Source organism: Chanos chanos, chromosome 7 (genome assembly GCF_902362185.1).
Source record: "Chanos chanos chromosome 7, fChaCha1.1, whole genome shotgun sequence".
NCBI classification, from domain to species: Eukaryota; Metazoa; Chordata; class Actinopteri; order Gonorynchiformes; family Chanidae; genus Chanos; species Chanos chanos.
Genome location: NC_044501.1, coordinates 11,002,791 through 11,020,784, shown reverse-complemented (window position 1 = coordinate 11,020,784; position 17,994 = coordinate 11,002,791). Strand labels below are relative to the sequence as shown.

General features: G+C 41.8%; 1 protein-coding gene across 5 annotated transcripts in view; it reads right to left on the bottom strand.

Moving 5' to 3' along the window:
- Window positions 1-480: 480 nt before the first annotated feature.
- nlgn4xa (neuroligin 4 X-linked a) overlaps window positions 481-17,994 on the bottom strand; it is a 46,525-nt gene continuing 29,011 nt past the window's right edge. For all 5 annotated transcript variants that reach the window (XM_030779777.1, XM_030779778.1, XM_030779779.1 and 2 more), the window contains 3 exons: window positions 9,795-9,980; window positions 6,168-6,957; window positions 481-1,369 (listed from right to left, as the gene is read on the bottom strand). In XM_030779777.1, coding sequence (XP_030635637.1) covers window positions 481-1,369; window positions 6,168-6,957; window positions 9,795-9,980 — 1,865 coding nt within the window. The remainder of the gene's footprint in view (window positions 1,370-6,167; window positions 6,958-9,794; window positions 9,981-17,994) is intronic.

Below are 17,994 nucleotides of genomic sequence, written 5' to 3'. Positions count from 1 at the left end.
AGAGCCCAAAATCAATTCAAATATGCTTGTCCGCGTTTATGTAATTAGGATAGTTCTTGCACAGTTGAATTGTTGTCTGTTGCTCTTGATGTATCATTTATGGCACATATACAAAATCTCTGAGATCTCCGTGCTGTCTCCTTCATCACTTTTGAGTAAATGTTGTCTCTGCAAGCAAAAAAAAAAAAAATATATATCACACAACATCAGTTCTTGATTTGGTAAAATTCCCCGTCTTTCCTCTCCAGAAGCTTGGCTCCGTGTACAGTACCACTGCGGTAACATTCACTTTCACACTTAGCTGACTTTGATATACTCTTCAAGAAGGCGTTGTAGCAAAATAAGATCTCACCCACTGAGATCAGTCCCAGTGTGCAACTAAATCCAGTTCTGACGTAGTTTAGTCCTAAATCCCATACAATCGAAGGCTAAACTCCACTATCCAAGGACTGGCCACCCGACGTAGTTCCCGAAATAGAGCTATACTCTGGTGGTGGAGTGGCCGTGGGGCAGGTTGGTGCTGTTCTGACTGCCACCAAAAGTATTGAAGTTGTGCAGCGGCTGCATGCCGGCCAGAGAGTTGGGGATCATGGTGATGGTGCTGGGAGTCATGATGGGGATGTCGTCGGGCGAGCGGCGCAGCGTGAGCGTGTAGTCGGGCGGGCAGGTGAGACGGAGCGTGTCGTGACCCTGCAGCGACTCGCACTCGTGATGGTGCTCGTGCTCCAACTGCTGCTGCTTCATCTGCAGCGACATCAGCTCCTCGCTCTGCAGGTGGGCGATGTCATTGGCATTGGCCGCGTTAGCGACGTTGGATGGCGCGGAGTTGCGTTGTGGACTTGGCCCCCTGCGGTTCGACTCGTGCCTCCTTTTGTCTTTCTTGTAGTAGAGTGCGGCAAAAGCCAAAATGTTGAGAAAGAGGAGAGAAGCTCCCACGGCGATGGTGACGCTCAGCTCCGTGGAGTAGTCCCGCTTCTCGATCACCACCGCCGAGTCGTCGCCCAGGTCGCTTCCCTTCCGCTGGTCGGTGCTCTGTTTGGTGTTGGGTGGAGGCACCCCTGGATGCCGGGTGGTTGACGGCCACGTCTTGACGCGTTTGGTGTAGGAGAAAGGCGTGGTGTCCTGTGGCGGGATCTTGGTGGTCGTGGAGACGTACTGGAAGAGTTCGTTGATGTTGTGAAGGTGAGGAACCAGCTCCAGCCAGAAGGCCACTTTGGTGGCGCGGTAGTGGTCTCTAACTCTTGGCTTCAGCCCTATATGCAGGTACAGCTGGTCCTTGGGGTTGTACTTGGACCAGGCCACCTCTTCAAATCGGTTAGGCTTAGTATGGATGAACTTGGTGTCCTGCGGGACAGGCTGGTTTGGATCTCTAAATCATGGGCAAAAAAAAAAAGAAGAAAAAAAAGTTATTTTCCAAATCCTTTCATCACTTCCAACAATAAACCTCTGTTATTCATGTATACTGTTTCTTAAGTGTTGCACTGATGTTCAATGAAATTGCACAGTATTACCAAACCCCGCTAACATACAGACCACAACCCATCATTCACATGTTTACAAGGCAAGACCCTACAGAAGATTTATGAACCATTGACAGAGCTCTGTTGGTATTTTCCTCAGTGTACACATGCCATTTTGTGACCCTAGACTGTTCGGTACACAAAGAAGCATGCTGCCTACCCAACCTTTAAACATAATGTTATAGCAGGCCATTGTTTTACCGCTGACACTTTCAAATTGTCAAAATTGTCAGTTTTCTGCTTTTCAGAAGGCATTACCTATTGAGCTCTCTCAGCACCTGCAAATGCTCCAAGCTGCTAAAATGGTCTTTTTTCCACCAAACTTATTCAGCATTCCTTTCACACGTTGTGGGACTAGCAGACAATCTTCAAGGGTATAAACGGTTTCTAAATATAGAGAGTAGGTGATAGAACGTTTTTTTCCTCCAGAGTGCATTCACTGTGCTCAAGTTTGTTTAATGAGCTACAGCTCCCCAACTCTATTTGAATTTTATTCAAAAAGGGTAATCTTGATCTTCTCATTTAAATGCTGCTACTCTCAACATCATTTCAAGGTTCAGATATGTCCCAACATTTGTTTTAATAGGATTAAGTCCACCAAATCTCCCGTAAGTTATACTGTGTGTGATGCAATAAGAACCAATGAATTAATTTGAAATTCAGTAAAACTACTCATGGCTGGAAAATCTTACTTTCAACAAAATGTCTTTGCCAAAAATTTACATTTCACTGTCTACGACTAGGTATTCTTTAGGCACTTTTAGGTACTTTACCGGTAAGGGTGAATGTGCTAATATACCCTCACAAACGATTCTATGATAAAGTAGAAAACTTTTTTTTTTTTCCCTACTGCAAGTGGGTCAAAGTGACTGTAGATGGTTTCACACCAAAAAATGAGGAGAATTAACTGTAGCCGATATTAACAAGGAAAATTGTTTTATTAAAATGATATGCAAATGACCCAACAAAAGACAAATAAATCCACTTGCTGAATTTGCATTCACATTACAGCAGGACGCAGGTGAAGATTATGAGTCATCAATTTCAACATGCTCCACTGAGCCCTCACACTACCTTCCCTGTTCACTGTCTGACCTGCTCCACGGGAGAAAACGCTCAGCTCTCTTCTAGTGCCCAATGAATGGTGTATTATCCACTGAATTACATCTGTTCAATGTATCAAAACTATCAAATAGACTAGAATTACAGCCTAAAGCATATACAACAGACGTTTTGGGTTTTTTTTTTCCTAACAGATCCAAAAGATATTTCCCCCTTTTTTTGTGTGGTTGTTATAAAAGCAATTTTAAAGGACCATTCTCACATTTATGACATCTGCTGAAATAATTTTTTGGCCATTACTTTAACAGTAGTGAACCTCCCTGCCTTCCTTGGCTTGCATTTGCTGCTCTCTGCAGGTACCTTAAGTAACGTGGCGGGGCGCAGATGAATCTGTTCCCTCCTTTGTGACATTGTGAGTGTGATTTCATTAAGTTTCAAGGGGAGATGGGATGGAAACGTGCGAGACAAGCAACCTTCAAACTGACACTGACAGTAGAATGAAGGAGACTTTCTCACTGTATCCAGTGCAGAGAACGCCAACCCAACAGGCTTCTGAGGCCACACTGTGATATATGAGCGTATGTGTGTGCAATAATTGATTGAGAGAGAGTCCGTACTTTCAGCACAGTGAATGAAAGCGAACGAACAAACAAAGAAACGAATGTGAATATATGTTTTCAGCTACTTGATAACTAATAAGCGAACAAATGGATTAATTATCAGGTGAATTAATAGAACAAACAGAAGTGACTAAATGGGCTAAAAATAAGTATGACTGAGAAAATCATAGGAAGAGTCAGAATATGAAAATATAAGAGATAATACAGTGGATGATGTGACACCATCCTGACTGCAGGTATAGAGGAGTTTTGATTCAGAGCAAATTCCAATGTTTTATCAGGCGAGTGACTTTGAGTGACTTTGAGTGACTGACAAAATAAGCAGAGAAATAGGACTAAGAGTCTCCACTCTTTATCTGCTATTTGATGATACAAATTCCCTGTCTGAATTTTTTAAACTCCGAGGGACGACGGTGATTTTTTGTTCGTTTGCCTCGTAATTCACGCTGCATCACATAACGATGCGGTAGCATTTTGCTACAGGCAAAAAGCGGCAAAAGAAAAAAAAAGAAAGACCCTTACACATGAAGCCCTTTCAGAAGCCCTGTGGCTATTATAAGGAGAATAATAAGCATGTAAGATAAAGCTATGAGCAACGCTGGACACTCTGTCACTTAAGACCTATAACGAGCTAAGTGGTCTAGGCTTTTTGCCCGTTGAGCTGATTAATCTTACAGCCCCTTCAAACCTATCTCAGAAAAGTGTCACGCTGCACTTAAAGCACCAGTCCATGCAACATATGTTCCAACCGTACTCTAAATGTAGTTCACGGTGATAATGTAACAGTCCAATGTGGTCACAAGAGGAGGTGAAGGCCTGTCTTCCCTCTGCCGTCACTGTAACACATTAACTCTTCTCGTGTATTCCCGATGATTCAGATCACAAAAGAATATTCAGTTATAAATACACTCTTATTTACTCAACTCAGACACTCCGTCCCCTCTGTTTTAACCTTGCTCTCTCTATCTTTATCGCTTTAACTTAATTTCTTGCCTAGAAGACACAAAGCATTTCACATGCTCTCTCACTGGAACTCACATTGCAACTCACGGAGGACTCAAAGATTTGATAAAGACAGTGATTCTCTAACACAAAACCTTTTTTTATAAGGAAAATCTCCACACATCCAGACGACAGTGTTCCCGTTATGCCTAATTTTTCATCTGAGTTCATCGTTTCTTAATGGCACAAATCTGTATTGATTTTCAATTTCTTCATCGCATACAGTTCACAGGGCCTCAGGTTTGTAAATTGAACAATTCTGTAATGTAAAGCTGCATTTCCTAGCTTGACTGTGAGGCACAGAACAGATGAACATTAACTGAACTGACTGACTGAACATTAATTGGAGAAAAAAAAATCAAACCAAACCAGCTTCTGCTATTATTCTGGCTCAACTCTCTATTAAAATAAACATATCACCAACACAGGATTATTGTGAAAATGAAAATGAATCTGTATTACTATACAGTACTGCCCTGCCAGCAGATAATCCATTGTGGAAATACTATATGACAGTGTTTGAGTGATCTCCATAAGACACACTATTTATGTAGGTGTCTGATTATGCTATGTTCTGTGGCTGTAGTAGTAGTCTGTCTTTCATAGTGGTCCACAGTATTTAGAACACTGAGAGTAAGAATAGCAAACGAGAGGCTATTACTAGCTCTCAGGTTACGAATCCCTACTCAGCCGTTTGTTCCAGCACTGAGAAAAAAACACACACGCACACACACACACACAGGGCACCATGAATGGCAAACAGAGTGTTTACCAAGATTGGAGTGACTCTCCTGCAAAGCAAACAACAAAAAAGTCCGCAGTGCAGAAATAGCGTTTTTTTTGCGGGGTGGGTGGTATATTAGTATATTTGGAGCACTCAAAGTGAAGTGAAAAACACTCTGAGAAAAGAGCCATCTAAGCCGAGCAGCAATGAAGCTTCCAATTTGTCTCTTGCTAGTCTGACACCATGTAGGGAAATACCATGCAAGGAGAAAACTACAGGACAGAGACTTTGTGGTCTATGAAACAGATTCAGAGATTGGTCACTGCTTTCCTTAAAAGGAATTCTTTTTGTGTCTGAGGTTTTAAATCCAAGCCTCTGAAATCTAATCAGTCAGCAAGAAATACTGAGGCAACACAATACCCTATGGTCTGACTCAAGTGATTTTACAGTCTGTGACAGAATTTATGAAAAGTTAAAAAGGGAGTGTTTCAGCTGGTACGATTAAACCAGAAGCCTGAGTTTCTGGTCTAGTTCCGTGTAAGATTTATGATTGTTAAAAGTGGTTGCTGAAACATTGTGTCGTGAGATGTTGAGGGTTTGGGTTTTTACGCTCCAAATTTTTAGGTCTTCTAGAACACCAAACACTTAAAAAAAAAAAAAAAAACCCTCTCATCTTTTAATGCTTAATAACAGCATATGGTCACAGAGCAGTAGTCAACAGTATCAGAATTTGATCTAACAGGCTCCCAAATGGTGCAGCAGGTCAAGGGAGAGGTTAATCTAATATCCTGGATTCCCAGCCAGAATCCCTGCTGTGCCGAAGAGTCCATGTAAACACAACTGGCTGCATTCCCCTGAGTGTCTCAGTCGACCAAGCTCCCCCCCCCCCCCCGCAGCCCATTCATTTAGTTGTTTCCACTGCTGATCAAGCAATCGTGTAGTTTCAGGTAGAGTTAAGTGAGATGTTCTCTATTCCAAACATTTTGAATTATTCTTATACTGTTAACAGCGAAATAAAATGAGTAACTAACTTTACATATAACAAGAAGAATGTGCTGTCCTTATGCACTAGGCTTGTTTGAGGTGACTGTTATGTAATGGGAAGACATGTAAAATTGCAGATAATCAGGAATTCCAAATGGAGAAAGAATGAGAGAGAGAAAGAAAAGAAAAGAATTCTATCTGTCACACATAGTGTTTACCAATATATTAACGTGCGTACTGAAAACTTAAACCTACCCTGTTTTGGCAAAGTTGGTCCAGTAGGTCATTACCACAGCGCTGAGCATGACATCATTCTTGGAGAAGTTACAGTTGAAGAGATCAGTGGGGCCAATCATGGGGATGCCAAAAACGTATGGCACCTCATCTCCGTGGGCCGAGTCAGCCCAGGAAGGCTTCATTTCACTCTGACAGTGGTGGTAGAACGCGTAGAAATACGTCGGCGAACCATATTGCGCGTGGAGATCTGCAGTAGCGACCGCCGGCGCCACCCACTGGTGGTCGGTAAACAGCGCCACCAACGTCTTCCGTCGGGTCTCCGGGTTCTCCTTGTCGGCCCAGTCCGTGTACATGAACTTGATTGTCTCTCGGAGGGTGTCCTTGCCCTCGGGGTAGCCGTAGAGGTGGTCCACGAAATCTGACACGGCGAAATCGAAGTCGTTGGCTGAGACACCGTCCTCGCTGTCCACGATGCCATCCACAAACTTGAAGCCCTCGCCCTGATTGACGCCAAGCATGATGTCATAGTTGAGGAACTCACCCTGCTCCATTAGGATCTGCGGGTCATCGGGAATGACATCACCATCGATCACAGGGCCAAACGCAATGTGGTACTTGGCCTGAGTGATATACTGTTCAATAAGCTCCTTGTAGTTCTTATTCTGCAGGCACTCCACCAGGTCAATGGTGTCCAGCATGTTACAGCCCACTTTTTCAGCCAGCATACGCGTGTACTTGGCCGGCTGATAGTTGACTGCCCAACTGGATAGAGCCGTTCCACTCTGAATGATGGCTTTCTGAAAAAGATCTGAGACAACGAGAACCGACCGTCAGTGAAGCTGAAACTGTGACTGGATAATAGCTGTGAGAAAGGTGAAAGGTGAATGTCAAAGGGACCAATCAGAAGTCGGTTTGTAAAAATAAATAAATAGATTAATAAATAAACAAAAATAAAAGCAGAAGACATGACATGCCAAAAAAAAAAAAAAAAAGTAATTATTCATGTGCTTGTAAATTTTAAATCACAGTACGGATGCACAGATGTTCTCTGTGATGTCTGGGATTTTTTTTCAGGTTTTTTTTTTTTTTTTTTCTGGGGGGTTTTTTTCTTCCTTTTCCTTGATTAAAGCCGTCTCCTCGCATTCGATTAAATGTGCCGACTCTTGTCAAAACAGGTCTTGAAGGAAGCAGGCTGAAATTAAAAGAGCATGGTAATGTTTTGTAATGACGCTCTGGGCTACATCTCCGTCTTGAATTTTTTGGAGAGAGGAGCGCTTCCCTTTTTGCATCTCTGTAAATAGGCCAGAGCGCACTAGGAACTCTGGCTGTATTTTTTTTTTTTTTTTTACCCATCCATAAGTTCTATTTTTAACTGCGCAAAGGCAGAGTGGTGACTCAACAAGGACGATATGAGGCTTGTGCTTTGCGTACTGTCATCATCTCCCACAGGGGGCTGGTTTGCTGCTTTTCTTTGCTGCGTTTAGTTGTTGATTTTGTTTGTTTGAAGCTATTTACAAAAAAAAAAAAACAACAACAACAACAACAACAACGATGACGACAGCGATCGATAGGAGCCTGACTGAAATGAAAATTAATTTGCATTTGACACCGTTTTCCATCTTTATGTCAACGCAGTGAGGCATAGCTGCAGTTCTGTGACACAGATTGCCCCCAACAAAATGGCGCTACCTCGGGGCATGTATCTGACTAGCTGATGGACCTGATGCAATTGCAAAAAAAAAAAAAAAAAAAACTGGGAAAAAAATAACACTCTCTCTCTCTCTCTCTGCTCACCAGAGTCAGAGAAAATGCAGGGTAGTTTGGAGAATGCATCAGAACAGCAGGAAGTAGAGAGACCCCAGTCACTTTCAGTTAATGATAGGATTCAAGTAGACAGAGAGATGTGAGTGATTGAAAAACGGCACAATGGCAAACCGTAATAAATCCTGAAAGAGAGACTTAGTCAACTCTCTTACGATTTGAAGATGAACAAAGAAAGAATTATCATTTATCACGACGCATCTCCTGGGATCCCGGGGTAACTACATTTACAGACACGCTGATTGCACATCTGTGCAGGAGATTACGATATAAAAACACGGGATGTACATGAGACAAATACGTAAATACAGCTATTACAGAGACCATAATATAAGCTCTAATATTCAAATTCAAAGGACAGTCTTTTTACAGGTTTAAACAGAAGGTGACTGTGAAGTCAAGTATGAAAAATGTTTGTTCTTTGAAGCTGTACGCTTTCTCCTTCAATTTTCCCCCAAATCTGTCCCCAAGTCCATTTCGTAGTGCGTATCTCCTAATGCATTCATAAATCAAATATGACCTTTTAGACAAGACCACAAGGCTACACGCTTTGCTCATGTTATTTTGATCTCGTCTGTCACATTGATATTTGAAGATATATTCGTGTAGCTGGAGAAGGATATCTGCGGCCTTAGGTCATTTGATCCATAACTAGATTTGTCTGTTATCTAAAGAGACTAGACGTTGAATTCGCGTGTCTTTCTCTTTTTTTTTTTGCACTAAGACAATTGAGTTCCAACGGGAATGCCTTACAGGGATGTTCTGTGACAAAATAACACGCAAGATTGTAATGCGATTTTTGCAAAGTCTCTGTATCACCGTCAAAGACGTCAACGTATTCATGAATAAGCAGATGCTAGAGATGCTGTATCTTAAGTCTCTGGAAAACACGAGAAAATGAATCCCATATGATAACAAAAAAAAAAGTCTTGGGGCACAAACATCAACAACTTCAAAAGAAACATTGGATCAGCCACACCTCGGTGTATTAATGTATTCCAGCCGGCGCTATAGATTGCCTTATCCAAGGGAAATGTTTGTTGACGCGCTATCTTGTCGTAAACGGGGTCGCCGTTTTTGCGAGACGGCAAAGTCTTTGTAAACTGTTACAGTTTGTTGAGGAAGAAAATGGTGAAGGTCAGATCTTAAGAGCCTGTCAAAATGTCCTGAATCCCAGCTAAACACTTACTGAGATTCAGCCTCTGACGATTATTATTGCTTGAAGCCCGTTTATACCGGATCACGTAGGTGATGTGATTTTTTTCTTCTTTTTTTTGTGAACTGTAACTCTAATTCGCTGACATCTAACATCTTTCTCATTTTGCTCAAATGCTAAATCATCAGTTGACACGACTGTTTGAAACTCTGTACAGCATTTTCCTGACTATCTGTGGTATGCTTAACTGCCCCTTATACTCGAATGACCGTGGGTGTGGGCACTAAAAAATATTACCACATAATATTAAACACTGTTAAAAATTTTTTTTTTCAATTTTCAAAAAATCAAGGCACTTCAAACAGCACAAGTTGTTTGGAACATGAATACGATAACTAAAGAGACTATTTCCCCACCTACTGACTGTTGTTATTTGGAATATGTAACTACACAAATGACCAAATAAATAAATAAATAATAATAATACGTGGGTCCTGAGCGCTGTTATCTGAGTACCACAGGTTCACGACAAACGTTTTGTAACCGTGTTGTCACTCTCACTTGCAGTGAACTCTGTTTGAGGGATTAGGTTACAGGTAAAAAAAAAAAAAAATTGGCCATGTTAAAAAAAAGAAAAAAAAAAAAAGGGGCAAAGAAGAACCTCATACCTTCTGAATAATGAGAGAGAGTCAGTAAGCTCACGCATGACGCTCCAGCCCCAGAGCCAAATATTGTCACTCTCTTGGGGTCTCCTTTGAAGGCTGGTATGTTTTCTTTGATCCATCGAAGTGCTTGGATTTGGTCTAGCAGCCCGTAATTCCCCTTGGCTGCTTGGTCACCTGTGCTAAGAAATCCTGTTAGAAAAAAAATAGAGAAATAAATAAATAAATAAAGACTTAAAATTATAGTTGTCAACACCTATTCAACTGTAAATGTTCAAATGGCGGGTTTTTGAAGTTTGAATGAGCCTGAAGTGCGAATAGGTTTAATGACATCCATAAAGTATATAATATGTTCTTTTTCCACCGGCGTCGTACAAATGCAGATGTTGCTGCAATGAATAAATAAAAGGCTTAACCGCCATCTGTGTGTCCTTTTATTATGAACAAAAAACTAAAATCTAATGAATTTCATCTTTGTTTGTCCCCTTACAGTAAGAACACATTCCTCATATGGTTATTTTCCAACTGTTCAGCATACAACCTTCAACATGTCTGTGTCTCCGGTTCACTCCGGTGCCAGTTGGAATACATTTATCAAAATTAATCATCCATTGCAGCCACTTTTTGTCCTTGGGAGTTTTGATGGAAAAACCAAAAAAAGGTTCCCAGTCATTATCCACAGCTCAAAACACATGCGGCCATAAACAAAGACAGACTGGTCAAAGCGAAAGGAGGGGTTATTCACTTCGCTCATCTCGGCCCCTGCAGATACTGACAGACAGGGGAAACAAAAGGGCTTACGCACCACGCGGCCTTTCCCTCGGCTGTACCAACCGGTCTGTAATAATTGTCAACTCCCTCCCAAGGCTGAAATCTCTTGACGTCTGATTAGGGTAAGAAAAGCATCTCTAAATCTGACATTAATGGGAAAGAGATGTCGCACCATGCACAGGTCACTAATGACTGGCCTTCTAATCCTTCCTGGTGTTTATCACTTCACCAAATCACTGCTTTTTTTCTCTTTCTTTTTCTTTTTTTTTTTTTTTGGCTCTTTCTCTCTCAGGGAGCATTCATCTATAAGACAAGATCAGAAAGGCGATACTTTAAGGAGGTGACATTGTTGACGGATAAAGAGTGCAAGGTGACCTTTTAATGAGGTCGTTTGGGAGACTGTTAAGGATGGATTTGGGTTGTTTCTGTAAGAAGTGAAAGAACTCTTGTGTGCCATTAGAATTTAAATTTGGTCACCCATAAAAATGCCCCATGCTTAAATCTGAAACTCATTTAATTATAACGTAATACAAACTCAATACCTTGACTGAAACCAAGTAAATTTTACTAAGCACATACTGAGTTTGCATTTGCACAAATCTAACAGTTAGAATTACTAACATTTGCTTGAGTCAAACAAGACAACGTCAAGGCAATACACACGATGTGAATGTTTAGATTTTACAATGCGGGCCTGCGTTTTGTTCTTTCGGTTCCTCCAGTCTTATCTCAATCAGGCTTTCTCTTCTGAGAGACGGACATGTGTCTTACAAGAATCCGCAACCCAAGAATCTGCAACAGAAATTACCCACGATCAGACTGCGGCATGCTCTCGTCAGCGGGTGCAAAATCAGAGACTTGTCCACAAATTAGCAGATTTGTTTAAACCCATTAGCAGCAGACCCCAGAGCAGAACTTAGCCCGGGGGTGTCTGGCTGTTCTGTCTGCCAGGCCTTGGATCTTCAAGTCTGGCTGCTGGGGAAAATGGCTAGTCCTTCTACCCTCTGGAGGACTCAAACAGAGTAGCTCCAGACAAATAGGATGAAGAGAAGACGAGAGGAAAAGAAGGGAGCTGCCCTTTGGTTTTGTGATAGGGAAAAGATCCAGTTGGTTATGGTTAAAGAGGCAAGTGGAGAGGAGTGGGATTACAATGCCCTTGGCATCCCCTCATAAAACATCACGGATAACGCACACCCCCCCCCACCCCCCACCCCCGCCTCCAGGCCTCCAGCTCAGACCTTGTCCAAAAACGCCTGTGGGGAGGAGTGGTACTAGAGAAAAAAAATTCTGTTTGAAACACTTTGAGCGTGTTTCTAAGCCTACTAAGCCTACTCCTGTTTTGTAAGTGTTAGGCGAAGTCAGACCTGCTTCCAGGTTCCTCTGTGGTGTCACACTAGGAAAAAAGGACATCTCAGCAGTTATTCAATACGTCTTAATCAGGACAAAAAAATGCCAATTTATGACATGGTAAACTAGCTGACTTACCCACTACACAAGTATGTGTTACCTACTAGCAGAACACAGGGAAGCAACAAAAGCTACAATTCCTCTGGTTGAATATAAGCATAATGAAGTCACTTAGACTTAAAAGGAAATGCCAGAGCACTCAGTGTTCCACGGTAAAAGTGGACCTTTTTTAATCCCATTAGTGTAAAGTATTGCTCTTAACCAATATGAGCGCTGTATTCAGATTCAAAGTGTTTCAAGCTGAGTAAATTGAGCCCCTTTCTCTTTTTTTCATTTCTCATCTTCCACTCTTTCTCTGCACTTAAAAATTAAACCGTGAGAGAGGTATTGTTTCCGTATCCATCTTAAAAAAAGTTCAGTTACTGTTCGGTTATCAATCTTTTTTCTCGGTGGTGCAGTGTTCTATAAGAGGGGGAATCAAAAAGATACTTATATTCAACACCTGTCTTTCTCAGACGGCGCAGCGATACGCGAGGCCTCTGCATGGGTGAACGGCTTTCAAATGAGACCTTCGTAAGTGGAGCATTCATGTCCCTACAGGACAGATTAAGCCCTCTCTCAGTGCTGTATTAGCAACGAACTGACAGCAGCTTCGGGCTGAGTGCAGGTTGCCCTCCGTAGAGTTAAGCGAGGACAGATCGGCGTTCTATGAGTGACAGTGACATAGCAAGTGTGACTGGCCACACAGATAGTCACTATAATCACACCTTCAACAGAAATCCACAAATCCTTCCTCTGAAACCTGCCCTGTGTGCGAGTAGAAAGCCGGCGCAGTGTGCTATGCATTCGATAGGTAAGTAGAACACGGTTAAAATGAATGTTTCTCTGATGGGTTTTTTTTTTTTTTTTTTTGGAGGGATTTCACAACTTGAGTTTACATTAATTTGTGTTTGTTATAATGCAAACACCAGAACAGGAAGGAAGAACGAATGATAAGAGGCCTTTCTGGGTGCGGTTCTATGAAATCGCATGTTTGTTGCGGGTGGTTTCAGTTAAAGGAAGAGCTCCTGCAAAAAGAAAAAGAAAAGTATTTTGTGTGTCAGTGACAGTGTCAGCATCTGTGTGTGTGTGTGTGTGTTTACCATGTACTTGTATCTCTCTGGGGACCGAAAGTCCCCAATAAGTATAATCTGACAAAAATTGCCTTGTGGGGACCAAAATGCTGGTCCCCACTAGGAGAACAACGTTTCTCTAAACTATATTGTTGTTACTGATAAAACAAAAAAGTGTCAAAATATTTCTTTGGTTAAGGTTAGGGTTGGGGTTGGGGATAGGTTAGTATTCTTTAGTTACAGGATAACAGGTTCAATGGGAAGTCCCCACTAGGATATGAATAAAGGCTTGTGTGTGTCTGTGTGTATGTGTGTGTGTGTGTCGGCAGGCCAGACACCTGTCTGGACATCTATATTGTGTTGGTACAAATAAACAACGTGTGTGAGTTCATCTCAGAAGAACCTTGCTGTAGTATTACTTTTATATTTGCTTTGACTCTTGCTCTGTGTATTAACCCATACTTATGTGTCTGCAGTACCTCTCTTGCTTTCAACAATATTGATCCTTAATATATGTAGTGTAACACCTATTGGCTGAACAGTTATGAAGCTATGACTTTGAAAAATAAGGCCGATTTGGGCCCTATGCCAGGCGAGACCAGAACCACCCACACGTTGTTTGCTATTGGGTTTTCCATTAGAGACCATTGGGAAACCACAGTCAGAGAGACTTAGGCTAATGCTATCTGCGGTTATGGGTGAAATCCACAGCATACAGTTCTCCTTGACGTCCCTCATGCCCTAGTGCATGTTCACATGACCTCTGACATCACTTCTCCAAATTTCCTGTCTTCTTTTTTATATCGCCCTTTTTTATTTGTTTGTTTGTTTGTTTGTTTGTTTTTTGTCCCTGTGTATGTTGGTAATATGTCACATCAGGCCTACGCTCTGTACTGAACAAATGATGTTGTATGAAACGATGCTGGCAGTGAAAGGTGACTTGAACCAATGCACTGCAATGTGAAAAAGAGAATGGCAGTATTGTTAACTTGATAACATGTATAAACCTGTAGCAGTGCTACACGTGAGTCACTAGCTTCATAACATTCCATCGGTTTCACAATCGAATGTAAATGGCCTCAAAATCCATACAAGAGGATCAATATATGAGTACTAACCCACCCTGTTTTTAGATTCAAGAGCAGCTTTGATTCGGTGTATGTGTTGTGGAGTTCAGAGACGTTTGGAGACTTTGAATAAAACATTCTCTAAATATGCATGCTTGTCCAATGGACGCAATATACAATATCAATATATACAGGAACCACGGGGGGGGGGGGATCAATCACCTCATATGGGTTTAAATACAAGTACAACTGCAGTGATATATGTATGTTAATCCTTGATGATTGCTTGGAAATGCCAAGTTATACAAGGGCATTGTAGTGTGCTCTAGCAATCAGGAACAAGGATTAACGCAAGCAGAACACTAACCACACAAAAAAAGAAGAGAAATAAAGAAAAAATAACACACACACTCAAAAAAAAAACCCCAGATAACATAAGACCTTGTAGTCGTGCCTGTGTTTCATATCCTCTGCGTTAGATAATGTTCTTTCCGCCCTTTCTGTTAATCACCTTTTATCCTGTCTCATAAGGAATGGAAGCCATCCCTGACCTCTGTACGAAGAGAACCTGAACACACAAACACGGATAGAGTAAAGAGTTGTGCTGCTAAACTGAGAGGGATCAAAAGTAATCTGAGTACAGAATAATACATTCAAGAGCTTGTCTACGTTGTGTTCCTATGGACATGTAGGATAAGAACAGGATGGATTTGATGTGTGGAAGAGTTTGAATAATCTGTTTCGAATTGTGCTGTGTCTTTAAATACATATTCAAAAGGTCTTTTTTTTTATTTTTCATTTGAGGATATTTTTGATTGTTCCTGGATATTAGGTCTCAAAATGAAGACACAGTAATTAGGCAAATGTCTTTTTTTTTTTCCTTTTCTTTTTTGCTGAGATTTTGGCGAGGCAAACTGATTGGAATGAACGTAACACTTTGATTCCCGTTAGAGAATCGAAATCAAAAGGCAAAGATATGTCAAAATCATTTTGACCAAACAACGCCAATGGCTAAACGGTAACGACGTTCTCAAATGGCAAAGACGTTCAATGTCCTCCCCCCTGTGTCGTATAACAGCAAGACGCCTATTGATTGTTCGAAGCCTGTTAGTGGTGACATGTTTGCGTGTCACGCGGCAGGAGTCTTTTTTTTTTTTTCTTTCTTTTATATATAAAAATATCCAAAGGGCGGTTGAGGAAGGTTGGAAGAAGAAAGGGAAAGAAAAAGAGAGAGAGAGAGAGAGTACGTATTCAGATGGTCTGACAGTAATGTAGGGCCTGTTTGTGCTTTTCTGTCAAGGGGATAATCCTTTTGACTCCCAGATGAAACGTTAATTATCAGAGAGAATGATGTAGCGGAGGATGTTTCGGATTAGCTAAACGGGGTCAGGTCATACGTTTAGAGAATGCTCGGCTCTAGGAATGTTTTTTTTTTTTTTTTTTCCTACGGCCTCTTTCGGCCCGGAGGAAAACTCATCTGCCCCCTCCCCCCCCCCCCCGCCCCCCCCCCCCCCCCCCCCCCCCCCCCTGCTCACCTTGATGCCAGGAGAGACACATAAAAAAAAAAAAAACCCTCTGCTACGTGCTCTGGCGGGTTGCTTCAAGTCGTGCCAACCGCAATCAGAGCAGATAACAATCAGACAGCTTTACCCGTCACCTGTCGGTAAATGAGTGCTGGGATTAAACCCTGAACACATGTATGGCCTGGGAGAGTAGACGCATTGATGAATGTCTTGCATTTGCTTACATTTTAGGAAGGGCACCAGAGAACACAATCATCATTCAAATCTTTCTCTCTCTCTCTCTCTCTCTTTGTGTGTTGTTTACCTGTTCCCCCAATCGCTTAGTATTTTGGTCCAATTCATTAAGTTTTAAGAGCCTTTAATGGAGAATGAAGTGAGGCAGTTGAAGTGCACATTTCGATCAGTTCTGCTCTTTCTTCATAGCTCCAAACTGCTATGCAGATTATCATGTAGGTGCCTTAAGCCACCCTGCTAACTTTTGTCTGATATCTGTCTTAAGGAGAGAGGTCTTAAAAGTAATAAAGTGTAGTTAGAGAGTTCGAGTTGGCCACACACAGTGCATTGTGATAAGCCTTAGCAGAACAACTTACATATCTCCTAAGTTTTTTGTTTGTTTGTTTGGCTTTAAAATCAGATTTTGTTGTCATAGTACTGAACCTAATCATAATTAGTGACCTAACTGTAACCCCAGAACCAAACCCTTATACCTTATGGGTATGAAGAGCAGGTAGGGTTTTGTGACCGCAGGATAGACTTTCATAAAAAACACCATTTAAATTGACAGCAAATTTGACAACAACAACAACAAAAAAAAACCCCATAAAACCCATGCAGGGCAAAGCTGCGTCTTTGGTTGCTGGCGCATTCGGCCATATTAAAATGGCAGATTTCAAGCGACAGCTGAGCAATTACTCATACTCCAAAAGGCATTAATATAATTATGAGTATAAATGACAAACGCTGACATTTCCCCTCACGTTTCATATTCTCTCTCTCTCTCTCTCTCTCTCTCTCTTTCTCTCTCTCTCTCTCTCTCTCTCTCTCTCTTTCTCTCTCTCTCTCTCTGTCCTTTCATCTGTCTGTACATATTCAGCAAACTGTCATTTCTCTAGTGATTTTTGTTAGCACAAGAGATTGTTTGCATTAGATGATTTCATAACTGAGGTTTCCGATGAGTAGGCAGATTAACGTTCACGGCACATTGGGAATTAGGAGCTTAATAAACAACTATACAGCTTTTCTGCCCCCCCCTCCCCCCTTTTTTTATTTTGGGAACACAGAGCATGTATTGGTATGCCCAACTTCATCACATCCATGTTCTCTCAGGTTTAAAGAATGCCACTGATTCAAAAGGTCAGTATGCAGACAGACACGATGACTGTTTTGACTCAGTGGTGAAGTTTAAGTTTGTTTGCTTGACTGTTTGTTTGTCTGTTTGTTTTTTGAGCAGGAACACAAGTAACCTCGGCTGCTTCACGTACAAATACTCATTCGTTGCATCACTCTCTTATCTACTGAAAGGTCCGTTTCAACAATGAACCCAGAAGAACGGGCAGTTTCTTCTCTCCGTTTGTAACGTCAGTTTCTCATGTGCATCATCTTTAAACACATCTTTAATACACTATTCAGCACTGTGGGAAAATCTTAAGATCTTATGGCACAAAGATGCATGTTTATCTGCCCTCAAATTCGACCGAATGTCCATCACCACCAACAGTATACTACCTCCACACTTGCCACTTTTATCTACTATGTTTGACTCAGTAACCACAAACTATGATTACTAGTAAGAACCAGAGATTAAAACTTGGTGAATCACAGTTTCAATCGCTTTGTGACCTTTAGAACTCTCACTATGTGGTCCGCACAATCCCGAGGCAGCTGCGACAAGCCGGCCCGCATCATCAGGACTTCAATCTCTGTGTTTTGAAATTAATTAAAACAGGAGGGGTCTGTTTATTTTATGTTTCCAGCTAAAGAAAAAAAAAACAAAAAAAAAAAAACGCAGCCCAGCCTCTGCTGCCGGCGGGACCGGACCCGCAAAGATGTGTTAAGTCACCCTAACAGAGCGTGGTGATTTGAGCGAGGACTGAGAGTTAGCGGAGTTTATCTGATGTGGCAAAACAGAAAGGATCGCCATCTGTTCTTTGTTTGGTCGGACCACGAGCATCTATTGATGAGATGCTAACTCTCCCTCCTCAAGAAAAGCCGCGTTCTCTCGCGAGCGGAGCCGGGGGGCTCTGTTTACCTGCCTTTATAAGGGAAGGAATTGAAGCGCGAGCCGACATCAAAGCTATCGCGGCGACTCGGGTTCGGGAGTGGAAAT